This window comes from Geotrypetes seraphini, chromosome 1 (genome assembly GCF_902459505.1).
Source record: "Geotrypetes seraphini chromosome 1, aGeoSer1.1, whole genome shotgun sequence".
Classification (NCBI taxonomy): Eukaryota; Metazoa; Chordata; class Amphibia; order Gymnophiona; family Dermophiidae; genus Geotrypetes; species Geotrypetes seraphini.
In genome coordinates, this window is record NC_047084.1 from 288,030,904 (window position 1) to 288,058,618 (window position 27,715).

Consider the following 27,715-nt stretch of genomic DNA (forward strand, 5'->3'; position numbering starts at 1 on the left):
TTGTTTCAACTTCCTGCTTCCGAACAGGCAAGACTCAGAGAGGGAAGGCCCCGACTTTGGCAGCCTATCTCGATCGCCTGAGGCTGGGAGGAATATTAATCAGCAGGAACCGCAGTCGGCAGGAAATTTAACTGCCGACTTGATCTCGCCGGCCCTGCGCGGACCGGCAGAAATTTTCTGCGGACCGGCACCGGTCCGCGGACCGGCGGTTGAAGAACTGTGATCTAAATAATAAATTAGCCTATAGGCGCCTACAACTTCAATGTAGGTGTCTACAATGAGGCGCCTAGCAGCACCTATGTGGAAAGTAGGCAGAGTTGGGGCAGAGTTTGGAATGGTGGCTAGCCTAATACACCAGTGTCTAAGTTGTAAACATATACCGGTGCTTAATATGATTGAGGTGCCACTAGGCGTGATTCTACAAACAGCGTCTAACTTTGAATGACATGCAGTACGTGCTGTTTTCTTAGGCACCTACCGAGTTAGGCACCATTTATAAAATCAAGCCCCTTGTGGATGCTGATTTAGATTTTAGAAACTTGCTAAAAGGCACAACTATTCAACAGGCTGGTATCTTAACGTTCTTTGCTTTTTTAATATATCTTTCCAATTTTATTCACATGTTTATTTTATCTTGATGTATTTATTAGAATTGTATGTATTGCTTTCCTGTTGTTAGCCGCTTAGAACCTTCCTGGTATGGTGGCATATAAATAAATTATTATTATTATTATGTAGCAAATAGATTTTTAGAAACAATGTACTTGTGTTTTCAGGAATTGACTGGATTTGTGCCGGCAGGCTTCAAATAAGTATTTTTGCTGTTAGGCATCCTTTATAACATTTTACATTTTTTTAAAGCACAGCCACAGGAATGTGAGATGTACATGCTTTAAATTTTGTTGCAGCATTTAATTTGTTTTTACTGCTTTACAATCTAGGAGTTGAGTCACCCTGTGGAAGAGAACAATTACATAGATGCAGGTAAGGCATAAATGGGTCTCCTGGGTACTACCTGGAAAGATAGCTACAAACTGCACTGAATAAAAATAGATAAATGTGTTCTGGAGTGATTCTGAGTTTTTATCTTGACTGATAAATGCACAGGAATATGTGAGGCTACACCACTGCATGCAGATCCCAAAGGTTAGTGGCCTCTTTGCGGAAAAATTAGCTCTGTAACAAAATTCTATGTAAGAAGCAGCCAGAAAAAAAAGAATATGGGTTTCACACAGATTTTCCTGGCACCTAACTTTTGGCACCAAGAAATCCAGTCCTACAGCATAGTCTATATAGTCTATGCCAGTGTTTTTCAACCGCTGTTCCGCGGCACACTAGTGTGCCGCGAGATGTTGCCTGGTGTGCCGTACGGTCAGGGCCGCCATCAGGGCAGTACCACCAGTCTAGGAAGAGGGGCGGTCCGCCCCACGTGGACAGGAGAGAGCTGGACGAGGGACCCGCGGAGTTCAATACATCTCGAGCCGCGAGGCTCGTCTTCTGTTCCTGCCTGCCCTGCAGCTAACATATAGCCGATCGCAAGCGTTCCCCGATGTCAGCGCTGACGTCGGAGGGAGGGCTTAAGCAAAGCCTGCCCTCCGACGTCAGCGCTGACGTCGGAGAATACTTCCGTTCGGCTATTTGTGCGCGGCAGGGCAGGCAGGAAGCAGAAGACAAGCCTCGCGGCTTGAGCTTCGTTTTGCTGAGAAAGTTGCAAAGATGGGCTGGTAGGCAAACACGGAACACAAAAGGGGGGAGGGAGTGCGTTTTGGACACAAGGCATGAACTTGGGAGAGAGGAAGGGAGGGAAAGAAATGCTGAGGTGGGGGAGGGAATGGGTTTTTGGACACAGAAGGCATGGACTTGGGAGAGAGGAAGGGAGGGAAAGAGATGCTGAGGTGGGGGAGGGAATGAGTGTTTGGACACAGAAGGCATGGACTTTGGAGAGAGGAAGGGAGGGAAAGAGATGGTTGTGTACACGGGGAATAGAAGAAAGGAGAATTTTTGGTCATAGGGAGGGAGTGAGGTACAGATAGTGGCATACCAGGGTGGGGGGGGGGCAGTCTGCCCCACCCCGGGTTTACGTCCCAAGGGGGTGCACAGCTGGCCACCCTCCAGTGTTGTCCCTAGGCCGGCAAACTGCGGCTCTTTAGCCACTTGAGTGCCACCGCCGCCAACGGTGATGTTGGCGGTGGCAGCATTATAAAATACTTTCTTTGTGTTTATTTGATTCCTATTCAAGAGAATTACTTTATATATAGTCAATATAGGCACAGAGTTAAATTTTTTAACATTTTCTAATGGTGGTGTGCCTCGTGATTTTTTTCATGAAACAAGTGTGCCTTTGCCCAAAAAAGGTTGAAAAACACTGGTCTATGCGAAGGGGCGCTGAAATGTTCTCAGCCCAACTTTCTAAATTCTGAGCATTATTTTGCCACTGTAGCTGAAGAGTGTTATCTTATTTCGTTAAGTGCCAATGTGCAGAAGCGAAATTCTCTGTTTTGATATTGTTTCAGATCACTGATTGAACAATATCCTTGTCATTCTCTTCTTGGCTGGGTTGAGAACTTTTCAGCACCCCATACAGTAATCTATAGCTATAGCCCTATAGCATCATCTTCAAGTCCAGGCTGAAAGCCCAATTTCTGAAGCTGCGTTTAAATTCTACCCTACCAACTTGTAAAAGCACCCATATCTATTGTCATTCCCTCTTCTCCTAGGACAAGCAGGATGAGTCAGCCACATATGGGTGTTGTCCCAACAGCTCCCAATTTGCGGATAAGCTCTCCAATAGCTCAGAGAGATTTTTTTTTTTTTCTCTGAGCACATGCAGTGCCCGGGCCCTACTGGGCATGCCCGAGCACTACCCATTTCCCCCTTCTTCCCCCTAATCCTCAGTCTTTAGTTTCCGCCCGTTTCCATCGGTCGGATTTTTCCACAGCTCTCCATCACCATTTTTTCTACAATCAAGACTTTTTCTACTTACCATCTTGAAGATGCCAGAAACATCTAAGAAATGTCCGGGTTGCAGGAAAAGGATGAGTATGATCTGTGCATTCGCTGCTTGGGTCCAGCGCACGAGGAACAGTGAAGCATTAGCAGGGCGTGAAATGAGAGATCACTTTATGGACCAAGTCATCCACTTTCATAAGATAAAATCTGCATTTGGGAGGGTTTCTGATCTTCTGGGTACTTGATTTACTAATTGCAAGTACCTGGTGTGGATCCTGAGTTGTCCTCATGTCCCTAAATACAGACGTTGGATATAATGGATTATTTTAAAGTCTTTCTAAAATTCATGCAGGAATGCACTTGTATGTACTAGCTACAAATAGAGGGTGCAATCATTTTACATTTGTCAATGGAGGTAACATGACAGCATATATGTCTAAGTGCTGGCACTTACATGTGTAACTGGTATTTCAGAACCTAGACATGTATGTGAACATAAGAATAGCCTTACAGGGTCAGACCAATGGTCCATCAAGCCCAGTAGCCCGTTCTTACGGTGGCCAATCCAGGTCACTAGTACCTGGCCAAAACCCAAGGAGTAGCAATATTCCATGCTACCAATTCAGGGCAAACTATGTGCCCATAACCTTTTATATATATAAATGTCCAGAATGATGTACGTTAGTATAAGTTTCCATGCACAAATACCGTGCTATGGGAATTGTGCTGCTATCTGGACTACACTTACTTTTTCCACTATTCTTTAAAGGAAGCCTCAGCCCCACCACTCCACCGCAAAATTGTTATTTTGTTGCGAGATTTGTGTGGCTCTTCATCATTGGCCGTCCTTGTTATATAGTATTCTAAGGTGTTTTGTTTATATTTCCCATTCACAAAAGTGCTTCAATAAATAATTCAATAAATAGTGCTAAATGTTTCTATTTTGTAATGGTACTTAGCTTGCGTTATCCAAAATTACAATTCTATTACAAAATAGAAACATTTAGCACTATTTATTGAATTATTTATTGAAGCACTTTTGTGAATGGGAAATATAAACAAAACACCTTAGAATACTATATAACAAGGACGGCCAATGATGAAGAGCCACACAAATCTCGCAACAAAATAACAATTTTGCGGTGGAGTGGTGGGGCTGAGGCTTCCTTTAAAGAATAGTGGAAAAAGTAAGTGTAGTCCAGATAGCAGCACAATTCCCATAGCACGGTATTTGTGCATGGAAACTTATACCAATTCAGGGCAAGCAGAGGCTTCCCCCCTGTCTTAATAACAGACTATGGACTTTTCCTCCAGGAATTTCTCCAAACCTTTCTTAAAACCAGCTACACTATCCGCTTTTACCACAACCTCTGGCAATGCGTTCCAGAGCTTAACTATTCTCTGAGTGAAAAAATATTTCCTCCTATTAGTTTTAAAAGTATTTCCCTGTAACTTCATCGAGTGTCCCCTAGTTTTTGTAATTTTTGACGGAGTGAAAAATCGATCCACTTGTACCGCGGCGGCGTTCTAACTTGCCTGTTTTTTCTACTTACAGGATCGGGAGGCAGAAGGGAGATAGCCAGGGCTGAGAGGAGACACAAGGGCAGCAAGGCAGAGGACAGGATCCAGCCAGGAGGGGTGGAAGACTGATCGGGGTAGCGGCGAGAGTAGGCTCCGCCCACCCCCACCGCGTCAGAGGTCGCTTCAGTGCCCAGGCTCCCCCTTAAAAGGCAGGAAGCCTGAGCACGAGGCAGACCGCGGCGGCGTTCTAACTTGCCTGTTTTTTCTACTTACAGGATCGGGAGGCAGAAGGGAGATAGCCAGGGCTGAGAGGAGACACAAGGGCAGCAAGGCAGAGGACAGGATCCAGCCAGGAGGGGTGGAAGACTGATCGGGGTAGCGGCGAGAGTAGGCTCCGCCCACCCCCACCGCGTCAGAGGTCGCTTCAGTGCCCAGGCTCCCCCTTAAAAGGCAGGAAGCCTGAGCACGAGGCAGACCGCGGCGGCGTTCTAACTTGCCTGTTTTTTCTACTTACAGGATCGGGAGGCAGAAGGGAGATAGCCAGGGCTGAGAGGAGACACAAGGGCAGCAAGGCAGAGGACAGGATCCAGCCAGGAGGGGTGGAAGACTGATCGGGGTAGCGGCGAGAGTAGGCTCCGCCCACCCCCACCGCGTCAGAGGTCGCTTCAGTGCCCAGGCTCCCCCTTAAAAGGCAGGAAGCCTGAGCACGAGGCAGACCGCGGCGGCGTTCTAACTTGCCTGTTTTTTCTACTTACAGGATCGGGAGGCAGAAGGGAGATAGCCAGGGCTGAGAGGAGACACAAGGGCAGCAAGGCAGAGGACAGGATCCAGCCAGGAGGGGTGGAAGACTGATCGGGGTAGCGGCGAGAGTAGGCTCCGCCCACCCCCACCGCGTCAGAGGTCGCTTCAGTGCCCAGGCTCCCCCTTAAAAGGGGGCGAGCCAACGGCGCCCGGCCGTTCGGCGCGCGGCGAAGGCGAGCGGCAAAGGCGCTCGCCTTAGCGAGTGCGCCTTTGCGTAGGAGCCGAGAGAAGGAGCCGAGGGTCCAGGCTGCTCAGGAGCAAATTCAATCTTCAATCTTCTTTAATAACTTCTTATTAAAAAAAAAAAAAAAAAAAAAAATTTTCTTTCTTCTATTCTCATTTTTTTCTCTCTCTATTTCTATACCTAGCTACACATCAGACAAACTCCAGCGCACCGAGGGACTTAAATCACAAGGAAGGAACAATGGAGGCAGCAGAAGGACAGCGAAGCTTCCCAGTATACTGCATTGATTGTCACATGTATGACTACCTCCCTTCCGGGAGGCAGGCCTACATATGCAGTCGATGTCAGGAACTGGCTAGCCTGAAGAAGGAGGTCGGGAGACTGCAGATCAAAGTACAGGAGCTAGAAGGACTCCGCTCCATAGAGGAACCAAGGAAGCTTGAACCAACTGAGGACACCACCAGAGAGAACCACTTCAACGAACAGGTCAGGGAGCTCGAAAGATTCATCGAGGAGGCCTGCAAGATGGTAGAAACACAGGAACACACGCTCTTCAGAAGGGAACAAACTGATGGAGGACAGGACCCGCCAGGAGCCACCGGGACCCACCAGGACCCACCAGGAGCCGAGGGAGAGGAACCTAGCGGAGAAACAAATCAGGAGAAGGAAGGACTGGAGGACCCAATCATCGACACAGACCTGAGACCCAGGAGGAAGCTGAGGAGAGGAAAATCTGCTATCGTGGTGGGAGACTCAATCCTGAGAGAGGTGGACAGTCACATAGCAGGAGGCAGAGCGGATCGCCTAGTGACATGTCTTCCAGGGGCGAGGACAAAGGACATCTCCGACAAAATTGAGAAAATCATAGAGGGAGCTGAGACAGAGGAAACAGCAGTGATAATCCACGTCGGAACAAATGACGTCAGCAGAAGAAATTTCAACATGACCACACTGACCGAGCAGTTTAAGATCCTGGGGAGGAAGCTGAAGCTGAGGACAGGGAAGATAGCCTTTTCAGAGATCCTGCCAGTGCCAAGGGCAGATGCGAGGAGGCAGAACGAACTGCAAGCAACAAATGGATGGCTGAGGCGATGGTGTGATGAGGAAGGTTTCCTCTTTGTACGAAACTGGTCAACCTTCCTGGGGAAAAACAAGCTCTACAGGAGAGACGGACTGCATTTGAGCACGGCTGGGACGAGGATGCTGGCACGTAACATCCAGACCTGCATAGACATGACTTTAAACTGATAACAAGGGGAAAGCCGAGAGTCGATCTGACCTCGACACATCGGACCACAGTATCGAGCAAGGATACTGAAACAGGAAAGGAAGATAGTGGACTAGAGGCAAAATGGACACTTTATGGACATAAACCCAAGGATACAGTACAGGGACCCGAGAGGCAGGTAGAGCTAAAGAGCAAGACATGGAGGACAAAGCCGGAACCAGAGGGCTATCAAAGATCAAAGAAGCGGGAGGAGGACGGGATAGACACACCACAGGAGGCAGCCCGTGAGGACACCAGCAGGAGCATCAAATCAAGAGTAGACCCAAAAGAAAAGGTAACTAACCAGGACTTAAATTGCCTATATACAAACGCTAGGAGCCTAAGGACCAAAATGGGGGAGCTAGAAGTTATAGCCAGAAATAAGGACCTAGACATAATAGGAATCACAGAGACATGGTGGTCAGAGGACAACAAATGGGATGTGGCCCTGCCAGGGTACAAACTCTACAGAAAGGACAGGGAGCACAAGAAGGGGGGTGGAATAGCACTGTATATAAAGGACTACATTCCTTCATCCAGATCAGAAACAACAATAAGGGCAGACAGTCTGGAGTCACTATGGGTTAAGCTAACAGGAGGGGAAGGAGCTGACATCAAATTGGGACTTTACTATCGCCCACCAGGACAGCCAGAAGCAAACGACCTGGACCTGGAGGCCGAACTGAGGCAGGTGTGCAAAAGTGGAAGGGTGGTGGTTATGGGGGATTTCAACTATCCGGGAATAGATTGGGACATTGGGCACTCAAATTGCACAAAAGAAACTAAATTTATAGAGGTGATAAGAGACTGTTTCATGGAGCAGCTGGTCACGGAACCAACGCGAGGGGATGCCACTCTAGACCTAATCCTCAACGGGCTAGAAGGACCCGCAAAGGAAGTGGTGGTACTAGCACCGTTAGGGAACAGCGATCACAACATGATCCAGTACAAATTAAACATGGGAACATCAAAGGTGAAAAGAACCACAACGACAGCACTCAACTTCAGAAAAGGAAACTACAAAGACATGAGGAAAATGGTAGGAAAAAAGCTCAGCAACAGCTCAGGGAAGATGAAGACCGTAAAGGAAGCCTGGACACTGCTTAAAGGCACAGTGCTCGAGGCACAAGACCTGTGCGTCCCAAGGTTCAGGAAAGGGTGCAAAAAAAATCGAACTAGAAACCCAGCATGGATAACAACTGCAGTTAATAAGGCGATAAGAGACAAGAAATCATCCTTCAAGAAATGGAAAAAGGAACCAACAAGGGAGAACCAGGAAGAGCACAAAAGGCACCAGAAAGAGTGCCATCGAGAGGTCAGGAAAGCAAAGAGAGAATATGAGGAAAGACTGGCAGGAGAAGCAAGAAACTTCAAACCCTTCTTCAGGTATGTGAAAGGGAAACAACCAGCCAGAGAGGAAGTGGGACCACTGGACGACGGAGACAGGAAAGGAGCGATAAAGGAGGAAAAAGAGATAGCTGACAGGTTAAACAAATTCTTCTCGTCAGTCTTCACCAGAGAGGACACATCCAATATCCCAGAACCTGAGGTGATTATAAACGGGGAACACGACGAAAAGCTGGTACAACTAGAGGTAAGCAAAGAGGATGTCCTCAGACAGATAGATAGACTGAAGAGCGACAAATCACCAGGCCCAGACGGCATCCACCCAAGGGTACTAAAAGAACTGAGAAACGAAATAGCAGAGACACTTCGCCAAATATGTAACCTCTCCCTAAAAACTGGAGAGATCCCAGAGGACTGGAAAATGGCAAATGTCACGCCCATCTTTAAGAAGGGATCAAGGGGTGACCCGGGAAACTACAGGCCTGTGAGCTTGACCTCGGTTCCGGGAAAGATGATGGAAGCAATGGTAAAGGACACAATCTGCGAACACATAGAAAAAAATGGGCAACTGAAGGCGAGCCAGCATGGCTTCTGCAAGGGAAGGTCGTGCCTCACAAACTTGCTGTACTTCTTCGAGGGAATAAACAGCCAGATGGATAAGGGGGAATCCATAGACATCATTTACCTTGACTTCCAAAAAGCCTTCGACAAGGTACCTCACGAACGGCTACTAAAAAAGCTGTGGAACCACGGGGTGCAAGGGGATATCTACCGATGGATCAAACACTGGTTGGCAGGCAGGAAACAGAGGGTTGGAGTAAAGGGACAATACTCAGACTGGCAATGGGTCACGAGCGGAGTTCCACAGGGGTCGGTGCTAGGACCTCTATTGTTCAATATATTTATTGACGATCTGGAGACGGGGACAAAATGTGAGGTTATCAAATTTGCTGATGACACCAAACTCTGCAGCAGGGTTAGGAACAAGGAAGACTGTGAAAACCTGCAAAGGGACCTAACGAGACTGGAAGACTGGGCAAATAAGTGGCAAATGAGTTTTAACGTAGAAAAATGCAAAGTCATGCACGTAGGGAAAAAGAACCCGATCTTCAGCTACAAAATGGGGGGAACACCGCTAGGGGTGAGTAACCTTGAAAGGGATCTGGGGGTGATGGTTGACACATCACTGAAACCATCGGCGCAATGTGCGACAGCCTCAAAGAAAGCAAACAGAATGCTGGGCATCATCAAAAAGGGTATCACAACCAGGACGAAGGAAGTCATCATGCCGCTGTATCGCGCAATGGTGCGCCCGCACCTGGAGTACTGTGTTCAATACTGGTCGCCGTACCTCAGAAAGGACATGGCGGTACTCGAAGGAGTGCAGAGGAGGGCGACTAAACTGATAAAAGGTATGGGAAATTTCTCTTACGCTGACAGGTTAAAAACGCTGGGGCTGTTCTCTCTGGAGAAGAGGAGACTTAGAGGGGACATGATAGAAACCTTCAAAATCCTAAAGGGCATAGAGAAAGTGAATAAGAACAGATTCTTCAAACTGTGGGGAGCCACAAGCACTAGGGGTCACTCGGAGAAATTGAAAGGGGACAGGTTTAGAACAAATGCTAGGAAGTTCTTTTTTACCCAGAGGGTGGTGGACACATGGAACAAGCTTCCGGAGGAGGTGATAAGCCAGAACTCTGTACAGGGGTTCAAGGAAGGTTTGGATAGGTTCCTGGAGGATAAGGGGATAGAGGGGTACAGATAGAACTTGAGGTAGGTTATAGAAGTGGTCAGTAACCACTTCACAGGTCGCGGACCTGATGGGCCGCCGCGGGAGCGGACCGCTGGGCGGGATGGACCTCTGGTCTGACCCAGTGGAGGCAACTTCTTATGTTCTTATGTACCCATTCTATTCAACTCAGAATTTTATAGACCTCTATGTTTGCTATTTGGAGACCTCTACATTTGCTATTTGGAAACCTACATATCTAAATTCTGCCAATTAAGTAATTCACCACTATTGGGGTTTTTTTTAGTGGGGATAAAGGAATACTGGGGATTAAGAGGTAATGTCCCCTAATCCCTTATGTACAGCACTATTCAAAAGAAGCACTTTTACCAGACTTGTACATACCCAGAAGGAGTAAATCCCAATGTTGATCTCAGAGGTCATAATCATGCATTCCCCTTCTGAAATGGGGAATACATGTGTATTTTATGGCTCTGCCCTAGTTCTATCCAAAATGCTGTATTCCAGTGTTTCTCAACTCGGTCCTGGAGTACCCATTTTCCAGTCAGGTTTTCAGGATATCCACAATGAATATTTATGAAATAAATTTGAATACAATGGAGGCATTGTATGTAAATCAAGTTTATGCATATTCATTGCGGATATGCTGAAAACCTGACTGGCAAGGGGGTACTCCAGGACTGAGTTGAGAAACACTGCGTGTAGTCTGAGCATGTTCACTGTGTTTGATATCATGAAGAATTAATGAGGGTTATGAGACTCATCTTTTATCTACAAATGCATGCATACCCATTTCCCCTTGCCATGGATTTTGCAGTTTTTTTTTCTTTGAGAGTTATATTAGATTGCTTGCTCAGTTCCCATGATCTTTATGCTCTAAACTGAATATCTGCTGCATCTATTTGTACAGTAGCTGCATGAGACAGAGAACATTGATTATTCTCATTACTAAGCAACTAAGTTTTCTGAAATTCAATTAAAAAAAAATCCACTTAATGCAGGTTTTAATGCCTACATCACTTATATCTATAATCTGTCCAGCAGTACTTAACTCACATCTATCTGATTTGATCTGAAATTAGAAATTACAGTAGCAGACACAAATACATCAGCAACATCTTTATTTTTCTGTTTGTTTTACTTGGCTTTATAAAGGAAACCACAAATAAGGTGCATATCACCTTCAGTATGTCGTTGTACAAGTCAGATCACTCATAGCACAATTACAGCACTCTCTCTAAAGAAGGATATAAAACTGCTGGAGAGGGTGCAGAGACGAGCAACAAAGCTAATAAAAGGTATGGAGAACTTGGAATGCGAGCAACGACTTAAGAGACTGGGATTGTTCTCCTTTAAGAAAAGGAGACTGCGAGGGGATATGATCAAGGCTTTCAAAATACTGAAAGGAATCGACAAAATAGAGCAGGAAAAAAAATTATTTACAATGTCCAATGTGATACGGACAAGAGGACATGGACTGAAGCTAAGGGGGGACAAGTCCAGGACAAATATCAGGAAGTTCTGCTTCACGCAACGAGTGGTGGACACCTGGAATGCTCTCCCAGAGGAGGTTATTGCGGAATCCACCGTTTTAGGATTTAAAAGCAAACTAGATACACATCTCCTTACGAGAGGAATAGAGGGATATGGGTGACTAAAATTACGCCAGGTGTACACCTGGCTGGGCCTCCACGTGTGCGGATCGCCAGACTTGATGGACCGAAGGTCTGATCCAGAGATGGCAGTTCTTATGTTCTTATAAATTATGCATTAGTAGAATGAGAGAAAATTACACAATGTACCATTTAATTTATTCTTAATCTGATGAAACTGAATAAAGATAGGAAGAGTTCAGTAAAATAGGTCTTTGATAGCTTTGTCAGGTTTTATTATCCTTTCATTTCTGCCTTACCAACAGATCATGAATGTATCAGGACACCCATAATCTTGGGGGAAATTCTGTGGTGGAAAAAAAACAATGTATTCTGCACACAGTGTTTTTTTTAATTCAGGAAAATTCTGTATTTTTGTATTTGTAATGTACTTTTATTTTCAGTGATTGTGAGGTGCTATGGAATAGCTTAGCCACTGTAGTTTCTCAAGCCGTATTGATTTTGTATATAGATTTTGGCATCTATATAGTCCCTGATGCAGGAATACTTTGCAAATAACCCCCTCCCGCACATATACAGCTGTGGCTGTCCTGCCCTTTTCATTATCCTTGTGTTTTTGTACCATATTGGATTTCAGAATCCATGTTCCCTTACTGGGTCATCACCACTCATTGTGGTTGGTTATTTGTCTATATAGACTGGTCCTCTTTTTTGTTTTGTGAAGAATTTATCCATCATAGAGGCTTGGCTGTCCATATTCCAGACCTGATACTCCCAAGGTTTCTGTCTGCTCAGGTGCTCAAACTCTGCCTCTTGCATCCTCACTTCCCAGCTAGCTTGAATCTCCTCCCTAGGCTTGATCTTACTTCCCTGACTCCTGGCTGGATCAGTCCACAGTATTCTCCACTGTAGACATCTCCTAGCTTTTTTTCCCCTTTTTCCTGTCCCCAGCAAGACCTTCCGGTTCTCCCTACAACCTTCTTTTCCTCAATCTCCTCTCTCTAAACACATACATATCCATAGTTCTCTTTCTCATATCTCCCCTCAACACATACGCACACACACACACTCTTTCTAAAATTCCTTTCTTCACCAGCATACAGACATCCATAGATCTCTTCTCCCCCAAGCATCCTTCCACCACAAAGGTCTCTTCTGAAACAATTCTCTCTCAATCCCTCCCCCATCAGGGACATACATCATCTTGTTCTCAATCCCCCAGCCCATACACAACCCACAATAGCTCTATTTCAGTCCCCCCCTTAGCCAGCACTTCCACACCACCACAGCTCTCTCTTAACCTACCTCCCCATATAGTCCTATATACCATTTTCCTGGAATCCAGGCATCAAACCAAATAACATAAAAACCAATACAGACATGCAATATACATAATTGAACCTGGGCTCCTATCCAACCTCCACACTTGTTCCCTTACTAACCCCCTCTTTTACAAAAACAAGCAATATGGGCTGGTGCAATAAATGCTCTGACGCCCATAGGAATTGAATGGGCGTTGGAGCATTTGTTTTGTAAAAGGGAGCCTAAATATGAAAGAACAAAAAAGCCTTAAGCTGTTTCTTAACTCTTCTATACCATCTGGGTGAATTTTTCATAAGGATGGTTAATGATTTTCAATAAATAAATTAATCTCTGCCCCTGACACATCCCCTAAAAAACCCCCAAACATATTTAGTACACAATTAGGTATGCAAATGGCAAAACTGACGTGAAATGCTTTAGTGCATCCTGCATTAGGCCATTTTTGCTGCATTAGGTACACATTCGCACCTAACACAGCTTAGTAAAAATGCCCATGAAGCTATTTACATGTATATTTATGTTGTGGGGTGAAATACACTGGCTAAACCTTGTCTATGTCCTCTACATTTTACTATCCTGAACCATCAGGTGTACAGTCTGGGCTTCCTCAGAATTTACCATTCATGATACTGAAACATGAAAGTAGGATCTTCTGGACTGTTAAATAGACTTCTGGGTTTAACCTTATACCTTGCCAATATATTTGCTTCAATACATGCTTTGCTAGTACCTGAGTTTCATGGACAACCAGGCATCAGTTGTTTCTTGATTAACACAGCTCATGGTTCTCGTTCTTGTCCTGCTCATGGCTGCCTGAGAATTTTCCTACTGTTATTCGCTCTCTCTTTGTTGTTTATTCATAGGGGAGTGTATTGAAAGAGTAACCACATAAATAATTTCTTGACTGCACTGTTAAGAAAAGGACTAATCTTGTTTCAGCATCTAATACTGAACACATGAATAAAGAAACAACAGAAGGCTAACTCTATTATTTTCCACAATTGTGTAAAGGATTTAATGGCTGAGGTAAAGAAGGAGAGAGGCTAGGGTCTGGAAATATTTCTTTTTACATTGGGACTTGGGAACAGGGCTTATTAAGAGGGGAATTTGCTAGAAGATACACTTGTGTAAGAGTGTTAATGGGAGTGGGATCATATACATGTGTATTCTGAAAAACCAGCCATATACATGTATGTGCCAACTTATACAAGTCGTAAATATATAGCTTCTTCCCCAAATCAATTTTTCTTGCAGACCTCAGTGACACCATTCAGCCGCTCACCAAAACATCATAGTGATAAGCTTTATGTGTCCACTCATTGCTGGTCCCTAATATTCATTTAATTGTCTTATTAAACTCATATATTTTTTAAATCTTTATTTTAAGCATTTAAACAGTTAACTTATCTTAAAGGATTCTGTCCATGGTATGATCTTGGAGGGTTAGATCCAACATGTTTCACCCAAAACATTTTCAAGGATCCTCCCCTATGATCAAAAATATATAACAGTAACTTATTCCCCTTTCACCTTTAAATATATAATATATCACAAATTTAAGATTTATAAAACTTAGAAAACTCTTACCAGAGCTGTCCTGTGTCATCCGACTCACTGTGTTTCTTGAATCAAAATGGCAGCAGCGTTTTTCGTCTACTTTTTTATACTAATTAAAAACAGCTGACTTCTCACTACCCAATCAGACATCTCGATCAGATCAGAGACAACCACTCTAACTCGGCATTTAAACCCCCATGCTCTACAGTATTTAACTTATAAATCTATCTCTGCTCTTTCATATTTAACAATTTTTCAACATTACCACCCTCCCTCCCCTGCTCAATTTGATCAACAATATGCCAGTATAAGTCCTCCGCTTGATGTTTCTTTTGAACCCAATGCTGAACCATAGGGGCTTGTATATTTTCTGTCACTATCTGTGATTTATGCTCATTAAGATGTAATTTTATTGGTCTATTAGTATGTGCTATGTAGATTAGATTACAAGGACAGAGTATTGCATATATTACTAATCTACTATTATAATCAATGCAATATCTAGATTTGAGCAAAAAAATCTTTTCCCGGTATTTGCCATTCATTCCCTTCAATTGTCTTAGAGCACCAAGTATTGAGTAAAGTATTGGGGGTCTAAGCAGAATTGTCTCCTCCATCACTTATCATACCTTTGCTGAACAAATACTCTGCTGAAACTTGTGCATGCCTTGGAGAAGGAACAAAAAAGTTTAAAATTATTTATGCATTTCCAGTGATATAGTGGGGGTAAGGTACCCAGGGTAGTAGTGCCCCCACCCTCCTGTCTGCCCCCCTGCTGCGCGTACATATTTGGCACTAGAGAATGGCATAGGGACAAAGTTTATCACAATCCCTGCTGTCCCCATAGGTTCTTTACCTGTCCCCACGAGCTCTGTCCCTGCCCCATCCCCATGCAGCTGCACAAACCTCGAACGCTTATGATTTTATATTTAAAACTTTTTATTAAAGTATAAAAAGGGACAATACACTGTACAACTGTTTATAAATCACAAATAGAGCCTTCCATTTCAATCTGTTTTTGGTACAACTTTCCCAAAGATTCAATTGTCTGTGTTTCTACATCATCTAGGAAGATAATTGGGTTGTCTTTCAGACACTTGTGTACGAGAGAACCAACACTGTGTAGTGGATGAACAGGAAAATAAGTTTTTATTAAATGTTGGAAATATTCCTTGAAGCTAGCAATGATGGATGAATCTATTGCAGTAATAGTAAGATGCTTGAGCAACTGGACATGTGATGGAAGGACGTTGGACGGAGGTGGTAGGAGTCTGATCAGCAGATAAGAATCTTATTGCCACATCAAAGGCAGATAAGACACAAATAATGTCATTTAACAATAGTTCATTTAAATCCCAAAACAGCTTCTGCAGTTTTTTCAATCATTGAATTCAGTTGCTAGTTGTCTAAAATGTGTTAAGTTTTTATGTTTTGATACTAGCATTTTATAGATGCTGTTCCATCTAAAGTAGTTGGAACAGCCTGATTAAGGCTAGTCTCAAGTTTTTAAAGAATGACACATGGACAAAGATTGTCCTCGTCTCCACTCCATCTCCATGGGCTCTGTCCCTTTCCCTGTCCCCGCCCTGTGCTTAACCGCAGGTCCCCATTCCCATGTCATTCTCTAGCTGGCACAAAAAAAATGGTCTCACTGTAGACGCTGAATATTGACATGCTACAATAATCGACTGAAATATTATTAAAATATTTTTAATAGTTTTAGTTTCTTTCTCATTTTCTAACAGCTTTTATTTTTATTGTTGTGTTTTTTGTTTGTTTTTGTTTTTTTTGCAAATTCTGTTAATGGGACAAATTTAAAATAGCAAAGTATGCACTTTATTTCACTGAGACAGGGAGGGTCGGGTGAAGGGATTCATATGTTCTTTCTGTTCTCCTTCTTTTCCTTCACTTTCTCTTCATCACTTATGCACTGTTTCTATTTCTGTAATCTTATTCCCTTCTACGATATATCTCTTCTCACGCCTCTTTCTCATATTTAAAAGATTTAGCTCTCTCTTACTAGAGTGGCAGATGAGATAGGTTTCACTGTCCAATGAAGTCTGTTACCTGCTTTAACTGTCCCCTACCATGGTGAAGAATTTCTTCAGTTCTCAAAAATCTCCTTGCACTGTAAAAATGAAACCATTATCCAAAATTGTTCGTTGTGAGGAACGAGGATTTCCAAAATGTTTTAAATCAAAAATATCAACCTTTTAAAAGTGCTAATTTATTTTTTAAAAGGTGCAATAATGTAACAAATGATTGTGACAAGATTGTGCAAAGCTTTTGGCTAATATATAATTACTTGTACAATATTTAGCTGAAGGCAATTTTTAAAGGTGTATATGTTTGTTCAAATTGTAGTGGATTTTCAAGGTAAAAGTATGCCCATACTTTTGCTTTGAAAATTATCCCGTGAAATCTACATGCTTAGGTAGGCCGTTACATTCTACAGGATAGGTTCCTACTGATACTCTGTTAATTCTAGGAGTTCTGGTTTAGTGCATAAATACAAACCCTCACTCCATCCTTAGGAAACCCTCTTCAAACAACAGGTAAACTTACACTCATATAGGCTGCAAGCATTTATGTTTGCCCACTTATTGAGTGATCTGTTTTATAACAGGCCATATCTGTGGGTAAAGCACTGTTTTACTGTGGAAATATCTGAAAACTATCCTCTGATAACTACAGAAGTATAACTGCTGTTTTATCTACTGTTCTGACACTCAGTTTTTCATATTACATAGGCTATTCTACAAAACAAAAAAATAATCCAACAAGCAACAATGTAGATCATCCTTCAAAAGCTCATCATGTCAGGTAAGATCTTTTCTGGGATCAAATTTCTGTTGATGAAAGGGTCAATTGTTCCTCAAAGAAGTTGATGAATTGGAATTTGGTGTCAAACTCTGGTCATCAGAATCTACCATCAATAAATATTCATGAGTATTATCCTAGGACAAGCAGGTAGCATATTCTCACATGTGGGTGACGTTATCCACAGAGCCTGGTACAGAAAGTGCTAAAGTATACTGTCACTTTAAGCTTTTGCGAAGCTTCAAGACTGCCCATACCGCGTACGCGCAAGTGCCTTTCCGTCCAACATTGGCTCGCAGTTTCTCAGTTCTTCATTTTCCATGGAGCGAAGAAGTTGTGTTTTGACTCCATCCATATGAGTTGCCTTCCTGTCAACTATACTTTTGGCTTTTTGTCTCATTTTCTTTTTTCTTTTATTACCTAGAATTTTACTTTCTTTTTTTTATTTTGCTTTGTTTTTTTCATCAAATTTTCGACATTCAACCTTCCCTCAGTTGGGTCTTTGGTCCATTTAGCCTTCGGGTTTTCAACTTATTTTCAGTCTCTGTTTTGCAACCATTGCGTTTTTTGACCTTGCTGCTGAGATTTTTCCTCTCATGTCAAGGCCTAGCTAGTGGGTTTAAGAAGTGCTCTCATTGCCAATGGCCCATATCAATCACTGATCTGCACAACTGGCCAGAGCATTGGGTGGATTCTTGTACCTTCTATCTTATGTTGAAAAAACAGTCTCTTAAGGCTCGACACATCTAGCAAGAGAAGCTTTTTGAACTCGCCATGGCCTCTGAGGACAAATCAGTAACGGTACCAACGGTACTGGCATCAACACCTCCCTCGTGTCCATTTGAGCTCACTGATCCCTATCAAATCAATTTTGTTTTTTTCCATTTGATCTTTAACAATTTCTAGTTTTCATGCTTCGTACGTTCCATGTTCAGAATATCTTTACAAGTCTCCCCTGACCTGAGAACAGGGTGAAGGGCAGCGGCAGCTAATTATTTACTGATATTTATTTTACTTTTCACTTTTAGCACACTTGTGCACTAGTTTAAACACATGGGCAGCCCAGGGATGTTTCACAGATAATATCCTCTTGGGTATATGACTGTGACAGCTGGTGCATTAGGGATGTGTTCCCACTGCAAGCTGTGAGACTGAGGGCTTCCCATTCACACCTAATAATTTGTGGTAGGTTGTTTTGGTTCAGCTGCCTCTGCCCTTCACCCTGTTCTCGGGTCAGGGGAGACTTGTTGTTTTTGCTATTTTGCAGTACTCCCCTTTTGGGTTTTTGTATTGTTCACCAGAATATCTTTACAGCATCTGATCTCCCTTTTCTGTCCAGCAACATCAGCATCAGGATGTCCTGGTGGCTATGATCTATCAGCTTCATAAACACTGGGTATACTCTGGGAGATCGTCAGCTCTTCCCTAGTAGTATGGTGAGTGCCTTCTGACCTAGGGGACCATCTTCCACCACAATACTCGTATGTCGATTCTTTATGCCTCATCATCATCAAATTTTCATGGCAGAATACAGAAATAGATTGCCGTGCCTTTCTTCTGTGCAGTATAAATTCGATGTTGTCGCCACTGTCACGTCAAACGCAATCCTCTGCCTCCAACACTGCCCATCTGCTGCTGGTACATTGTTAGTCTGACATCTCAACTGAAACCTGTAATGCCTTGGGAGGCCCTGCTAGAAGTGAAACTACTGGTGGCATAGCTTTCAGCTTCTCAGATGTGCACAAGCCCCACTGATACGTCAAGCCCATGTACCATGACTAGAACTTTCTAAACTAGGCTACACATATAAAATTACCCTCAAAATACAGAAATCAAGAGCTTCCCATAAATAAATATATACTGAAAAATATGAATTTGGTTAACAATAAGGAAAAACAATATGGAAAAGCAAGATATAAGAGTACCTGAGTGCTTTACCACAGTACCAGCGCAGTTCAGTGGCAGACAAAACATTTTTACTTTGGCAAACACTGGGCTTCTATGCAGATTGAGTAATTGACAACTAAGAAACCAACTATGTTACTTTTGGGGCAATTCTATCTATATATTGTAGATGCCAAGATGCAGGTGCCACAATGGGGTGCACTTAGCACCAGTTCTGTAACAGCTTTCAGACATGCTTAAGCCAAATAGCAACACAAAGCAACTGTGGCACGCCAAACGATTGACACACCAACTCATATCATGTCAATGGCTGCTATAAATTTGTGTGCCTGTATGTGTGATATAGAACATGTTCAGCTGACAGCATTCTATATAGGCCTTCCTCCCAGCAGTTGCATGCTAAGTGATCCACATGTATCAGTTATAGAATAGCACCTAGCTCTTAGATGCACATAAATTTCAATTATTGTTGGCAGTGTATGAAGGGGTACCCTTAAATAGGGTTACCATATTTTTCTCCGGGGCAACCCCAGACACATGACCCTGCCCAATTCCGCCTCCAGCACTGTTCCATTCCACCCAAGCCCCGCCCCCACAAAGACTCTTGAATGAGCTCCAGCTGTGCCTGGAGGGCATGGAGCATGCGCGGATGTGTGTGTCATCCAGATGTGGCCGGAGCTAGTCGGGGCTTTCCTAAACCCGGACAAATGCTGGGTTTTGGAAAGTCCATCCGGGAGTCCGGACAGTTCTCTAAAAAGAGGACATGTCCGGTTTTCCCAGATGTCTGCTAACCCTACCCTTAAATAACATTCACCCAGACTGGGGGGGTCTCAACAGTTACTGCAGACTGCTTACATTGGCGAGTGCACTTTTTTGTCAGTTTATTAATAGGGAGACAGCAGTCCAGTATATAAAGCAAATGCAATTACTGAGTCTCTTTTTCAAATCACAGTTCTCTTTTATAATCACCAAAGAAAATCTCTTCTCTTTATTTACCTTCTGATATCCGGTGCAATTACTTCTCTAAGCTCACAACATGAATGCTGCTCCACAAACAGGAAATTTGCTTCTCTGTATCTCGTTGCACACATCTGAATATTACTGACACTCTGTCAGGTGTCAGCTCTTGAAGGATGGATTCTATCCTTGAATCTAGGTTTTCATCACAGACCAAATCTTTCTCTCCTATTTCTTTTTTTGGGCTCATGTAGAAAGCTATCATGGGCAAAAGCAAGCAGTTAATGAGAAGTTTATGCACTCATTTCTAGGTGCATGATGCAGTAAAGTATTCAGCAGAGAGGTTAACTTGAACAGTAGACATCGGTGCACAACATATTAAAACAACCTTATCTGACTCTCTGATCCCTTCTAAACCCCCTTCCCCCCATAAAAATATGGAATAAATAATACCTGGTGTCTACTAGCATCCCTAAACCCTTCAGTTCCCACCCAGCCCCCAGTACTCCAGATCCTCCATGCCCCTGCCTGAGATGAGCCCCTGATTTTCTTCTACTACTACTTATCATATAGCACTGAAAAGCGTACGCAGCGCTGTACATTTGACGGTCTCTGCTTGGAAGAGCTTACAATCTAACTTGGACAGGGTTGGGGGATACAGAACCCAAGGTGAGAGGATTTAGGAGTCAAAAGCGCTCTCGAAGAGGTGGGCTTTTAACTGGGCCATGAACACTGCCAGAGACTGAGCCCGCCGTAGGGATTTGGGCTGCTTGTTCCAAGCATATGGCACAGCAAGGTAGAAGGGACGGAGTCTGGGGTTGGCAGTTGAAGAGAAGGGCACAGATAGGAGGGACTTATCAGCTGAGTGGAGCTCATGGGGGGAACACAGGGGGAGATAAGCGAAGAGAGATAGTGAGGGGCAGCTGAGTGGGTGCATTTGTAGGTCAGTAAGAGGAGTTTGAATTTATTCGGAAATGGATGGGAAGCCAATGAAGTGACTTTAGGAGAGGGTGACTCCCACCCCCACCCATGACCCCCTCAAAATATGTTCCTCAGACCTCCTCCAGCATATCTTGTAAAAGAAGCAGGAGCTATGCCTACTCACTCCTGTTTCTACACATATATCTAAGACTACTGAAGTGCACCAAGAGCAGGAAAACTGAATGTTTTGATCTGACAACCTTCCTAGAATCTTCACATGATATTTCCACTTATTCCCTCTTCTTGTTTCATTGGTATCCGATATTGATATGGTCACGATACTCAAATGTTACTCTCAAAAAATATTTGCTTTTGTGGTAAGAAATTGCAGATATTCCCAAATGTGGCTAGAAGCACATCAATTTTCAAGTGGTTGTATTGGAAGCAATATTTTTCTTAAGTTCCAGCAGAACAAATTCATTCCTTGGATTCTATTCATTTGGAAAAAAATTTTAATAGAGAAGAATGTGACTGGATTAAATGTCTCCTAATCTATCATCTACTTTTTTTTTAATGTTTTTTTCCTATATAAGCAAAGGTCAGCATCCAGGATACACACATACAGTCCATGGTGGCACATGTTATCGTGTCCAGTTAGCCGAAAAAGAACATGCTTTGCATGAGACACAGGAGGCTGTTCAGGTAAAGAAAACTCTTTTGTTTTCATATAGTTTTGTACAATTAACGCCATACAAAACACAGCGATAACTGAACCACATAAGAACTATTTACAAATGGTGTTTTCTTTTGTTGAATTCAAGTAATCATGAGCAAATAGTAAATAGGGGTTTGTGTTCTTTAACTTGTATATCACAAAGCAAGATTAATAAAAGAAGAACTTGCAATTTCCCAGTGATGTGCAGTGACATTAGTAGCAAGGAATTCGGTAGTAGAGCTAAATCAGGGGTAACCAACCTCAGCCCTCGCCAAATCAGGTTTTCAAGAATTCCACAATGAATATGCATGAGATCTATTTGCATACAATGAAGGCAGTGCATGCAAATAATCTCATGCATATTTATTGGCGATATCCTGAAAATCCAACTAGATTGAGGCTTTCAAGGAATGAGGCTGGAAACTCCTGTGCCTGTCTTCCATAACTTTTCCCTGCATGGGGATGTTGAACCCTAGCACTGACAATACGATGTACTTGATGGAACATTTGTGAAGAATTTCATAATAAACTTTGACATCAAGTACCTCATATCCACAGTTTTGCTTTTGATGTGTTTTGACTTTTCCTCGATCTCCTGTGGAATTCCTTGGTGTTCATCTTGTAAACTCTAGCACTGAGCCATCAGGCAGGGCCTAGTCATCTACCTATAATCAATATTTGCATCCATTCTTTCTCACAACAAAATGACCTGCAGAGGTTAAACAATAACAACCTCACAACGAACATAAATTAAAATGTCAGCTTCTAAAATACTAAAAATTGCTTGGTTATTTGTTTCAGAGGCCATAGCTAGATCATATAACATCAAAAAATAGTGCCTCAGTTGTAACTTCAATATAATCAAAAACTGTAGTGGTTGTCTCAGTTTTTTTGCATATAGACTCGCTATATATATTTATTTTCCAAATGTATGGACCTTCAGACCACCATAAGGGTACAAACCCCTGGTCGTACTACTCTTCGTCGGTCCACCTTTTATTAACACATTTATTAGTTTTTTCTTTTCTTTTTCTTTTTTGTTCATTGTCAATCTTATTTATAGTAATTTAAAACCAATATAACATCACTTAGCTCTGGCTTATAGTGATGCTATCCATTCTTCACCTCTCCCGACATGCATGTTTCACACTGAAAGGTCACTTGGACACACAAAGTCAGAGGCGTGAAGAAAGTACAAGAAATTTATTACGGTATACCGGACTCTAGTGCAGTTAATAGCCTGCCTACTAGAGTGTCAGAAACAGAAAATACACGGACTTTTATGCCCTTTTTGCAAACTAATATATGCAAAAACTACAATTTTCATTTGTTACTTCTATAAGTTTTCTACAATTATTATTGGTCCTAAGCTCACACTAGCAGGTCACTTATCTAACTCTTACAGTTCTAAATGTTAAATGTACAGAAGGGCAGGGTACATCATGGCTCAAACTCTTATCTATTTAGCTTACAATGTGGTAAGGTAGGGACATACATTTCAGGCAGATGAAGTCAATAGATTGTACACTTTCTTCAGCTATGTAGGCCAGAGCAATATTTTAAACAACAGTTAACCATTTCATGACCCTACAACACAAAGAAACTTTCTTCAGGGTTGAGGGGAGCAACAACAGGAGCTGGTTCACGATGTAAAGAACCAGCTCCTGTTGTTGCTCCCCTCGACCCTGAAGAAAGTTTCCTTGTGTGAAACTTGCATGTCGGGAGAGGTGAAGAATGGATAGCATCACTATAAGCCAGAGCTAAATGATGTTATATTGGTTTTAAATTACTATAAATAAGATTGACAATGAACAAAAAAGAAAAAGAAAAGAAAAAACTAATAAATGTGTTAATAAAAGGTGGACCGACGAAGAGTAGTACGGCCAGGGATTTGTACCCTTATGGTGGTCTGAAGGTCCATACATTTGGAAAATAAATATATATAGCGAGTCTATATGCAAAAAAACCGAGACAACCACTACAGCTTTTGATTATATTGAAGCTTCAAAAATACAACACAAATTCAGAAGAAAATAATCCTGGCCTTTATTTAGTTAACCGTATATAACACCGTACACCTAAGATTCCTTATCCCTATTTCACCTCTGCGTTCACTGTAGACTAAATCAATAAAACAGAATTCAAACTAGCAACCAAAATAAAGCATCTGTAGCCTAAAATTTAAGCCAACACACTCTCCACCAAACATACTTGCCCTAGTAACTTGTTCTACAGATTTGGGATGACTTGGGGAAAATTTCACTCTCTTCAAGAAACTGCGCCATATAACAAAATCAAGATACTTTCTTCTCTGTGCTAAAAGATAAATTGTGCCTCTACGGAAAACAGTTCTGATGTAAAGGCAGTCAAGGCTTTAATGTGCAGTATGCACAAACAGCAGCATTAATGAGGAAAATGTTTGTTTGCTTTATGTGTTGCTTCTCTCACAGTTTCTCGACCTTTATATACATTTATTTGACTCCCTGCAGAATCTGCTTTCACACATGTCGTACATTAGGGTTGGGTGCTTGGGTGCGAAACGGAGATCTTCCGTAGAAGAAATATAGGAAGTTGAAAAATAGCAGGAGAAAGAATAAAGAAAAAAGAAAAAAGCTAAGTAATCTTGAAGTAGATGAAATAGCAAAACACCGATTTATATATTTTATAAACTATTTATAAGGAAGAAACTGAATGATAAAAAGCCAAGCGTTCCTGATTAAGAGGGAATGGCAAATTACTAAAGAGAAAAAAATATATAGTTTTATAAAGAATACATCAAGAATAAATAAATATGCACGAATCATAGGTATAGAGAATAAAAACGGGACCGATGATAGCTCATGATATTGGCCATTGTTTTTGAAAAATATCTCAGATCTTTGGCTGTGAGCACTTGAGACCCCTGTTAATCTCTAAGGATCCTGTGAGAGTGCAACAGAGATTTGTGCGACAGTGCTTTTGTTTAGGTGGATAGTGTATTTCACAAGTTTAAGTAAGTGGTAAATAGTACATTAGGGTTTAACAACCTTTAGTAAAACAAAAAAAAGCCTCTAAAAGTCATATTAAACAGCTGTTGCAACCCAATAGGCCCCTTGCTGTCTTAAAGATCATGTGAGTCAAAGTCATACTTATTCTATTGGCAATAATGCAAAACATTTCAGAATAGTTTTGGTGCAGGATTGACAGAAACAGTGCTGCCTGAAAATTGATATATATCCTAATGTAGTAACCACTTTTTTAAATGGCATAATTTAGATTTTTAGCGTTACTTTTTTGCAGGTTTTGCAGCTGAAAGTGCGTAGACTGGAGCAACTACTCCAAATGAAGAACATCAGGATTGATGATCTGACCAGGAGGCTACAACAGGCGGAACAGAAATCAAAATGAGGCACTGTTAGTTTATGCATTCACTTGCTTCAAATAAGGTTTTTCTTAAATGTGTGTTTTAAAATGTAAACACAGTATATTACCATCTCTGATCTAATGATTCCTGAGTCAGTGTTAATTAAAGCAAATGCATAGACTAAGAGGAATGGGAAAAAAAGAGTGTTACAATATGCCATTTTCTGCAAAAGATGCACCTGTTTGGCAGTGATCACAGTTTCCACTTCAGCATTTTATAACCTTAGAACTGTCGTCTTTTCATTTATTGATCATTTTTGCTACAGATATTAAAATTTAATCTATCCAGGGTTTATGCTCCAAAGCCATATATAATTTTCTCCAAAAAATGATTTGTTGTGTTTTCATATAAAAAAAAATATTTTTTTAATATCCATTAATATCCATTTAATCAATTTTTGTGGTCGAAGAAACAGTTATAGATGCTCATAACATGTTAACTGTAAGCCATCACATGAATGGGACTTTGCAGTACATTGATGGACTTGTCATAAATCCTTATATCACTCTTTGTTTATGATACTGTTCAAAAAATTATATTTTTGTATTTACAGAAGATTCAACCTCTTACAAGGGTTTAGTTAGGAGCCAGAGAGGTTACCTGGATGGAATGGCTAAATAGGCCTGAGTAGATTTTCAGTCAGTTAAAAGTTGATGTGGAATTTCACATTGTGTTTGCTCTCAGCTGCCACAAAAAGAGGCATTCTGGGAGCAATTTTATAACCATGCTTCTAGATATAGGCACTCAGAGGGCACCTGATAGAGATGTGATTCTATAAAGGAATATTTTCCATTATAGTATACAGTACAAGTTGAAAAGGTTATTTACCTGAAGATGCACTTTAGATGTAAGCTCCATGCACAATCTGCCCAGATGTCACCCATATGTATGCCTGCCCACCTGTGAACTATCAGAGATATATTCAAGTTACAGAACAGCACTTAGGTGGCTTATTGGCATCCTTTATAGAACAGTGCAGTGAACTGCAAACTGTGTGATGCAGTGAAATTGCAGGTGTGCCTCCAGGGATTGAGTCACTTCCGGCATTGCTGCCTCTCTTCCTCTCCGCCCCCATATGAACTTCGTCTCGTTTTCACTGAGCTCGAGGCCATGTCTGGAGGACCTCTGAGCATACGCGGACGTCGACATGATGATGTCATGCACATGCGTGTGACATCATTGTGTCAACATCTGCGCATGCTCAGAGGCACTCCAGACATGGCCCTGAGCTCAGGGAAAATGAGACAAGGTTTGTGTAGGGTGGGGCTGGTGGGTGGAGCAGGGAGTGGCTGGGGGCAGAGCGAGATGAGGCTGGGGGGGTGGAGTGGGGTGGGGTTGTGGGTGTGCCACAGAAAAATATTTGCTGAATTAATGTGCCAGAGCAAAAAAAAGTTTGAGGGACATTGGAATAGTGCCTAGTGGGGATTCACTAGCCCAACTATGAGTATGAGGACTTAAAAACCTGGTGTAAATCCTGGCACGTGACCTGGACATGGATCCCTGGAATTCTGTATGTGGATGACCCTGACCCACCCATGTCCCGTTTTGGGTTGCACACGAGAGGATTTGCGCATAGATCTTTATAGAATCGCATGCAGCCATTTTCACATGTAAATCCAAAGTAGTGCCAGTTAGCATTGCTAACTGATTGTTAATAGCCAATTATTGTAAACAACTGGTTATCTAATTTATTTGCATATCAATCTCAGGATCACACCCAAATTCGGGTGCCATTTATTGAACCCAGGGAAAATGCATGCATCCTTTCTCTCTTTCTATCTGAAAATGTATCCAGTAACGTGTAGTCCACCTGATGTGGAGTCATTTTGTTAGCCATTTCATCAATAGCATGCAATTTTTAATCGCCCAATTGAAAAGACTCTTGAGTGATTTTTTTTCAACCAAATTAAAATCATTTAAAATAAATATCAGTATCCTCGTGCAAAGACAATTCTCACTGCAGCTGATACTACTCTTTCCAGTTCAAAAAAATCAACAGCTATTCTTTTATTTTTTGCTCAGATTGTTTCATCAAATTGTAAATATGTCTCAGACACATATTTTGTATTATAATGACAATAAAAAGTTTGTAAAATGCTCTTATTTCAGTGAACTCATAGGGAGAGGGCAATCTTTTAAAGCAAGGGTGTCCAACCTTTTGGCTTCCCTGGCCGCATTGGCCGAAAAAAATGTTTCTGGGGCTGTGCAAACGCTGCAGCAAGACAGAGGAGGTTGCTGGCAAGACGATAAGTACCCTGGGGCAGCAGAGGAAAGCTCTGCATCTCCCTCGACCGGGGCCACACAAAATACTTCACAGGGCCACATGCGGCCCTTGGGCCGAAGGTTGGACACCCCTGTTTAAAGCTTTCCCCTTGTAAAGTAAATTTTACAAATGGGAAATTCAGCAAGGGTATATACACATATAAAGTAGATGCACTGTGAGATTGCACCTTCTTTTACATTATCAGCATGTAGGTGTTTCTCAGACTGTAATTTGAATAGAGCAAGGTCAAGTACATGTGTAGAGAGCATACACATACATACACCAGGGTGTAAAGGTGTGCATTTGTATATTGTTGGGAATGGCTCTGGAGGCCTGTTCTATAAAGACACGTGGAGGGCCATTTTTGATAGGATGTCTAAGTCTGACTTTGGATGTTTCCCATAAGACATTCAAAGTTG

General features: G+C 42.2%; 1 protein-coding gene across 3 annotated transcripts in view; it reads left to right on the forward strand.

The window, feature by feature from the left end:
- Nucleotides 1–26,174, forward strand: part of SPEF1 (sperm flagellar 1) — a 62,439-nt gene extending 36,265 nt beyond the window's left edge. For 2 of the 3 annotated variants that reach the window (XM_033953225.1, XM_033953232.1), the window contains 4 exons: nt 942–984; nt 17,063–17,135; nt 21,509–21,617; nt 24,910–26,174. In XM_033953225.1, the coding sequence (XP_033809116.1) occupies nt 942–984; nt 17,063–17,135; nt 21,509–21,617; nt 24,910–25,017 (333 nt within the window). In that variant the 3' untranslated portion in view covers nt 25,018–26,174. The remainder of the gene's footprint in view (nt 1–941; nt 985–17,062; nt 17,136–21,508; nt 21,618–24,909) is intronic. The other variant, XM_033953237.1, reaches the window with a different exon arrangement.
- The last annotated feature ends 1,541 nt before the right edge of the window (nt 26,175–27,715 follow it).